Source organism: Sorghum bicolor, chromosome 6 (genome assembly GCF_000003195.3).
Source record: "Sorghum bicolor cultivar BTx623 chromosome 6, Sorghum_bicolor_NCBIv3, whole genome shotgun sequence".
In the NCBI taxonomy this organism is placed as follows: domain Eukaryota; kingdom Viridiplantae; phylum Streptophyta; class Magnoliopsida; order Poales; family Poaceae; genus Sorghum; species Sorghum bicolor.
The window spans coordinates 54952579-54961143 of NC_012875.2; the positions used below are offsets into that span (position 1 = coordinate 54952579).

The following is an 8565-nucleotide window of genomic DNA, read 5'->3' on the forward strand; positions in this document are numbered from 1 at the left end:
CACCATCAAATTAATTCTATAGAAATGGTGTGGAGTGGGAGTTTTAAGCTATTCATTCATATAGCACTAGTCCTCCTAAGCTCTGAACAGGGATGCAACAGCACAATCCAAAGAGGCCATAATAAACACTCGATGACATATGTCATCATATGAAAACCTAAAGAATCTTTGAATGTCCAAGTCCCAAGAACTTAGGGAGACAACCATCTTGCAATCTACGCATATGAGACAACGAAGAACAAGGGAGAAGCATATAGGCAAGTAGTTGGTGACTTTGTGAGGAGTCCCCATGAGAGCTGCTTGCTTTGCGAGATGCAATTTACTATAGCTGAATCGAGTACTAGCTTCGTGATTTTTAAACAAAGGCAAAGCACGCACACGTGTGAGCAGAAAATTGTGTGGTAACTTGTGACGAAGCAGTTCCCAGACTCCCCACAATAAACTTAGAAGAAGAACCAGAAGAAAAACTGATTGATGATACGAGAAATAATTTAGTATGCACGCGTCACTCTAATTGTTGTTGCACACACAGGCAGGTAACACCTTTGTCTAACTCAAAAAACAATTGTGCCCAAAAGTATATATTCACAACACAACACACCTAGCTACATGATGATAAAGTAAGAACTGACAGCTTAAGCCACTAGGATACGCTAACTTTCTCAACACAATTTGGTTGGAGATATATATTATCTCATCCATAGGAACAATAACAATAAGCACAACCCCATGCATGGAAACATCGATTAGCACACTTGCATCCAGTCCCAGAGAACAATTTTTGAATACTACTTATTAAAAGCCAGATTAAAAATTAAGACAAAGGTTACACCACAGATCGATCAAGTTTCAAGAGGCACTTGAGAGGAGAAAAGGAAAAGAAAGGAGAAGAAATTGAAAACACAAAATCAGAGAGACCGAGCAAACACTACACGGAGTTTTACAGAGATCGAGATAGAAATAGATAGATAGAATCCTTGCAAGCATACGTGCGCTAACCTTTTGCAAGCTGCCCTTAACCCTTGTGCCGTTCATTGCTTTCTTCTAGACATCTTCCTGTTCTCTCAAACCTGAATTACACCACGCACCGTACCGGCCATCATGGACTTGCTTGTCAGAACGGCGGCCGTGCACCGGCCCAACCATGGCCGTCGGCGCCGGGCGGGAGCTGCGACCCGCCACCGGCCATGTTGTTGAGCGGCAGGTTGAAGAACGGCAGCCCGGCAGCCGACGGGTCGGGAGGGAACGGCCCACCGCCCATGCCTCCACCAGCGCCATCGACACCACCGCCGGGTGGCTGCATCTGGAGGCCGGGTGGCGCTGCCTGAGCCTCTTCCTCCTCCAGCGGGAGACGCTCGTAGGCGACGTTGGCGAAGGACGCGGCGATGACGATGACGGGGCCTGCGGCGTAGAGCGCACCCACGACATTCCCGCCGACCACCTGCCCCTGGCCCCCCGCGAGGAAGATGGTGAGGCTGGTGGCGCCGGGCGGAGCCGGCGGCGGGAGGAAAGAACCCGAGAGCGACAGGATCTCGAACCTCCCGTGCAGCGTCACGACGGCGCCCGTGGGCGCCGACGGCTGCCGCAGCGTCACGTTGGTGACCACGCCGCTGCCGCTCAGCACGCAGACGCCGCGCTGCCGCCGGCGCGCGTACGTGGAGACGCTCTCGAACACGTCGCAGCCGCTCCCGACCTCCAGGATGTGGGCGCGCAGCGTGTTGGCGCTCTCCCGCGTGATGATCACCGGGGGCTTGGGCTTATTCTTCGAGCCCGGCGGGCGGCCGCGCGGTCGGCGGGCTACCATCTCCCCGTTACCGCCGCTGCCACCGGGGGCGTCTCCGGCGCCTGGGCCGGATGAGGACGACCCGCCGTCGTGCTCACCATACGGCCCGCCGTTGTTGCTGTTGCCGCCGCCGCCGCCGCTGCCATGAGGGTCATCCTCGGAGGGCTCCGGCTGCTTGGCGTAGCTGTGCTGCAGCTGGAGGTCGGGGTGGAGGTGGTGGAGCTGATGAACGTAGCGCGTCGCAGCGGTGCCGAGGTCGAGGCCGGCCATGCTTTTCTGCTAGCTCATGTACTGATGTAGCTAGCAAGCAAAAATTTTAAAACCAGAAAAGCAGCGAAAAAAAGAGAGAAAAATACTCCAATTGCAACAGAGTGGTGTTTTGTTTTTTAGGTTAAAAGGAAGTGTTGGAAAAGGAAGCAATGATTTTTAAAGAAGGGGATTGTTTATGATTCTGCCTGTTTTAAAAGCTTTTGGATGCAGAAAGAAGCAAACAGGCAGGGGGGAAGAAATTAAAAACCCAAAGAAGAGAGTGCTGCTTGCATGGAGAAGAGAATTGGAAGGAACACAGGCACCAATACTGGGCTGTGAGCTAGCTATGAACAGAGTAGGGAAGGAGGAGAGAAAGCAAGAAGCTATAGAGGAGAGAATGAAGGTGAGGCAGGCAAGATGGGAAGAGAAGGGTTCGAGAGCTGCTTCTTCAAACCAGTAGTAGGAGGTGCACCGCATAAAATAATGTGGGGAGGAGGAGAGAGTTGGGAGAACAAATTCTTGTGCATCCTTTGCAGCTACGGAAAAAGACATCAGGCTACAACGCTGACACGTGGGCCTCATGATTTTGGGGCCCACGGGTCAGTTTCGCAGGCGTCCTCCGTGATAGTGACAGCAGGGGCTGGGGAGGCATCGGAGAAAGAGAGACGGATCGAGCGGGAGGAACTATGATGGCCAAAATGTGATGCATGGTGTGATAGCGATGGCTTAGCGTGTTCATCGCAAGATTATGCTAGTTAATCAGGGTTAAGTGCCTAAACCCGTGGTTTAGGACCACTAATCCTGGTTAATGCGAACGGTGTAGAGGTTTCTCATGACTACACTCAGGTGGGGCCCATGCTAGCGCGTGCTGCGCTCGGATCAATTGCATCTGCAGTTAGGTCTAACCCTTCCTGTAGTTTCTTTTCCAAATTATACAAAGCGGATGCTCATGTACATGCATACACTCACCGGTCACCATACAAAACACATATATTCCTATCTAAATTTATAAATACCAAAATAGAGTTACCATATAATATAGTGTAGATTAATTAATTTCTTTCCAGTAAATCAATGGAAACATGAGCACACGTGATAACACAAAGACATTAATTAAATCAGGCAGGCAGGTTCTACCATATGTAAAAAGTGCAATTTTTTTTAGCGAACGTGCGTAGCACCTATTTTATTAAGTAGTAGTAGAGAAAAACCAAATACACAACGAGTCCGAAAAACAAACAAAAACAAAAGGTGAACAAAGGCACGCGTAGGACCAAGAGCCCTGCCGAAAAGTGCAATATTGTTCATCATGTAGCATTGTTCTAAAAAAACAGACAATATTAACAAAACCCTAGAGTTTAACTAATATAATATAATACGCTAAGTACATACCACAAGCCTTCTTTATATATGATCAGTTTAAACTAATTGAGATCGAATTGATATTTGCTGCATGTTTTAGCCTAGAGTTTGGCATATCAAACTAATATAATGCGCTACATACCACTGTAGATGATGTGCACGTACGGCATGTACAGGCATATATGTGAGACTTTTGTGCCTTTCTCTCGAGCATGAATAATATTAATTAGTTTTTTGAATTGATTGATGCTTTTTGTTAATTGTCCAATTGTCCTTTCTAGCATAATTTTAGACAAGAACATATTTTAAAATTTGATTGTATGTAGTTTACTAGTAATAAACTATATCAGGTCAAACGGGGATGACCCACATCATCCAAACTCTTAACTTATTTTTATATGCAATATCTTATCAAATCGTATAACTGTAACAAGCATCCCGGTACTTTCACTGATCACCACGTATGATGAGCTGAAAACACTTTGTTGGAAGCTATCTAGACTACCTTTTACCATCTTTTCAAGACACCAATTAACATGAGTAACACCTCACCCAGTTTGCCCAAAGTTACACATCTTTTTTAATGCTTCTCCTTCTGGATCTTTTGGAGAGATTCGTTCTTCCCGACAAATCAACGCAGTAGTTTTATTTTTCAACTACATGGTGAGACTTGATATGTACGTACATTGAGCTTTTCATTAAACAAAATAGGCTATAATAGTAAAGAGAGAAGCAATATAGTTTATGTTCTCTATCAAGTTGTGTTAGTCTCGCTATTGTTTATGTAACTAAAATATGCCAAGCAATCATGCAACTTTATAACAATGAGTACAGATCGTACAGCCATGCATGGTTAGTGTTATGATATAAGCAGCATTAAAAATCTATACTGATCAACTGTAACTAGCATATGCACTTACAAACTCTAAATAACAAACTGGAAGTATAGCATGCATACTGACAATATTATGTCAATACTATATGATTCCATGATCTACATGAGATATATATATACATTTTTGGTATATACGCACATCCCTCGTCCTTCTTAATTCTATAGTTTTTTTCTGATAGCTTTCATTGTTAATCTAATTGCATAGTAGGGCTTTCCAGATCAGGAAGAGAAACAACTATACACAACTAGAATATGAATTTTCTCCAGTGATGTGGGGTACGGTACGGTTCTCCTAGTGTTTAGCATTCAATATTTAGTATAAGCTTTTTCCCTACCAATGCCTCATAGCGAGGATTCTCATGTGCTACGACTGACAGTAATGTTATTATTACTACATAAAAACACTAGGAGAACTTCACTATTTTGGTAGTGATAGATCACATATTCTATACCATGAAAAGTGGTACATAATTTAACATATAAGTCTTAGATTAATTATTCCTTTCGTCCTCAAATACAAGGTACCCTAAAAACTCTAAGGCAAATTTAAATTTAGGATAAAACAAATTATGCATGTGTTGATGTTTTCTAGCGCCGACTAGTAAATCAAATTTGTAACCATGAATACAGTTCGGATGGCTTGGCACTCAAGGAATCAAGGGTTAGACTAGTTTAGGTAACATGGCCTATATCTATTGTGTGGTGTACGTTTGTGTTGTTGAGCTCAAGTTTGCAATAGGGGTTACAAACAAGAGGTTTGAGTGTTAAGAGTTACAATGGAATGTCTAAGGAGCAAAGAACTACCATGGAGAGAGAGAGAGAAGGGCCCCATATATGATTTTGGGAAGTACATCACTTCACCTAGTCTGACTAGAGCCTTCGATCCTCCTTATCCATTTGGTGGTCTCATGTTTGTTATACTTGTACTTGGAGCTAAAAATTGGGGAACAGTGGCTTCCCACATCAAACACATATCATTGGTTTGTTCTTTTATGGAAATAGTGCCCCACATGTGGTGTCCACATCCTCTATTTCATGTGGTAGTATGCCTGTGGCTATGCACGTCATATCAGGGTGATCGTTTCATACTATGGGACTTGAACCCTTCTGACAAAAGTAAAGATCGCCCAAGTACCCCTCGTTTTATTGAGGTGGTGTCCCCAGTCTCGCAGTGCCTTTGAGCAGGATTGAAGTCGGGGCTGGCGGTACTTAGGGCATAGACGGTTGAACCAATCATGGTTGGAGATCTGTTACCCGAGCCGCAAGTTGAGCAAGCAAAAATATATGTCTCCTTTGTGGATGGAGGAACATAAGCATGGTCCTAAGTAAAGAGGGTGACTATGCTAGCCATGTAGCCTGTTGTGGGATGGAGCTCATATCATAACATGTATATCTCATGATGACGCATTGCCAACTAGCCTAAGATTTGAGGTGTTGCTCGTGTTTCATATGACAGACCATTGACCCTTTTGATGTAGGGAAAGACTAGCCAAGTACCCCTCGTTGTATCAGAAGAGGGTACGGGCAAAAGGGGACCCTAGGTACTATGAGCATGAGTTCTCCAGTTGATTAGTGCCTTAGCAAGGTCGAAGTTGGGGCTAGGCCCCTTAGCTCAAGTTCCCAAGTCCTTGCCCTTGGTTCCTAAGTTCCCATGCGAGGTAGCCACAATGTTCTAGGAACTCAGCACCATACATTGGTCTAATGCCAAGGGGATGAGGGTACCCTTGGTATAGATATTCATCACTAGCCCTCGAGCCTTGCCTCGTGGAGGCAGGACGTTACAACGCTCCCACTTTGCCGTGCTGAGAGCTTGAGAATGAAGTGAGAGCCACGCGATGACACGAGTCCCTCTACAAGTGGGCCCGGCCACGTAGCCCCATGCTGCATGCGCTACAGATCGTGAAAGGTAAAACGGAAGAAAATCCTAACCCTAGGAATGCTCCAAAAGTAGTGATGAGAAAACAAAATTATTGTCGATCATGCATTCACCATTTTGTGAGCTACTCACCCTATCTCAAAATAATTGTGCATCTCCCACTTCGAGGAGTTGATCAAATTCAAATTTAACTAGATTTATAGAAAAAATATATTACAATACATTTGTATCTCTAAGTTGATTCACTATAAAAATATATGACATGGTTAATCTAATCATGTTTATTTTATATCATAAACATAAATATTGTAAATATATATTTGCTAAATGTAAGATGTGTTAACTCCTTGAAATACAACATGAACATTTATTTTGAGATAGAGGGAGTACTAAATAAATCAACTCTTAGATAAAACTATCTTCAATTTCACCAACTCTTTATTAAAAAATAGTTTATTATTATTATTATTATTATTATTATTATTATTATTATTATTATTATTATTATTATTATTATTATTATTATTATTATTATTATTATTATTATTATTATTATTATTATTATAACAAATAAGTAGGTTATAAAAATATTATTTCATTGTAGTACTAATTTGATGTTAAAATATTGGTTTTATTTTCTATAAATTTAGTTAAACTTAAAATAATTTGACTTAGGATAATTTTAGAAGTTGATTTGTTTTAGAATGGAGAGAATGTTCATTTTGCAATCTAGTAGCTAGTAACGCTCTCCTAGAATCACCATAAGTCTAACTATCTTAAGTTAGAGTTTGACCATCTTTATATAAAATAATAACAACATCTATCACAATAAATAAGTACATTATGAAAATATATTTTTATGATGTATCTAGTGCTACTAATTTGGTCTCATAAAAAAATTAAAATAGTTTGACTTAGGACAACTCTACAAATTAAATTTGAACTTGGGACATTAAGATAAGTGTGGACAAATAATCGTCGTACTCCATCAATCAATGCTAGAGTTAGGATTGATGATAGATATCCTTCATCTATTAATGTATGCATTGTTGGCATCAGTTATACAAATGTACGTATACTACAAATATATACAGTGATGATGTAGTACTTTAACTATGAGTATTTCAAGGTTTATATCAAGTATGGGGAACAAAGGAGAAGAATGAACTATATTTTGCCTACAAGATTTTCTTGAGAGTGTTTTTTATTTTCTAGGACACACACGCAAAAGGGCTGGTCACAAGGGTTGAAGACTGCATGATATGTAGTGAGTTGAGACACAGGGACTGCAAACTAGGTATTGATGGTAAGCAAAGATTGTAATCTATTCTAGTGTGCAACTACTGGTGATAAAGCACTAGTATAATTGAACTATTCTTGTCTATTCAAATGGTTCCCTCCTTATGCCACAACTCCAGTTTCACACCCACAGGACAACTTGACACACCCCATCACTGTCCTATTCCCCAAATAACGACGACACACCAACTCTATCACTCTATTGCTTTTTGCAATATATTACCCGTTAGAGCTCCTCAGATGTGTTTCTCGAAGTCCATAGATCATTTGCTCTCGTTTATCATACTATCTAAGCTAAACAACTTATGCTACTCATGAAATCAACCAAGAGAGACGACATACTATGATTACATGTCTATTTTTGTTGATGATCTAGTCACCTCGACTAGGTTCACAACTATGCATCTACTCCTAGAAACTAGATAAGATAAATGAACATCATACAACACACAACACATGTTATTAGAGGTAATAAGATCACAAGAAACATAACTCATGTATAAGTAACTAGATACATATAGATGTCATCGATGGGTTATACCTTGAGGCTAATCTAGATGGTGATCAGAAGCTCCAAATGATCAACCACACAAGGAGATCAACTAGTAGGATGAATCCTTGCACCTAGACAAAGTATCATTAGTGCCTTCCTTTGGTAGTTCTAGATCTACAACCTTCGCGTGGTACAGTACTCGAGGGCTTCTTTCACAACCATCTAGTCATGTAGAAAACGTCTCTAGCTTGGTAGATGTATTCTTATGTCGTATTAGGAGAGGCCGGGGGCGCGCGAGCGCACACACACACACACACGTGGGTGGGCCACCACCGCCCATGTGCCTCCATCCACTGTTCGTAGATAGAGGAGGGGTGGGACATCGACATATTCCTAGGAGAGAAAGAGGCGGACAGAGTGAGAGAGGGGTGGTAATGGGGAGAGGATGGTGGTGCTTGAGGTGAAAAAGGAAGGAATGAGTTTGAGCTGGTGGGAACAGATGTACGGCTTCCCACCTATATAATCAAGGCCAATTTTCACTAATCGTTAAGCTCTAAGAACAATTTTCACCATCGATTCTATTATGAACTGACGTTAATATATTGTGT

At 41.9% G+C, this 8565-nt stretch overlaps 1 protein-coding gene across 1 annotated transcript; it reads right to left on the reverse strand.

Moving 5' to 3' along the window:
- Positions 771-2515, reverse strand: LOC8060466 (AT-hook motif nuclear-localized protein 23). The gene has a single exon (XM_002448378.2). The coding sequence runs from the start codon at positions 2051-2053 to the stop codon at positions 1115-1117; it is 939 nt and encodes a 312-aa protein (XP_002448423.1). The 5' UTR covers positions 2054-2515; the 3' UTR covers positions 771-1114.

Excerpts from the sequence above, each read along its gene's own strand:
- LOC8060466 (XM_002448378.2), bottom strand. The coding sequence starts at position 2,053 with ATGGCCGGCCTCGACCTCGGCACCGCTGCGACGCGCTACGTTCATCAG.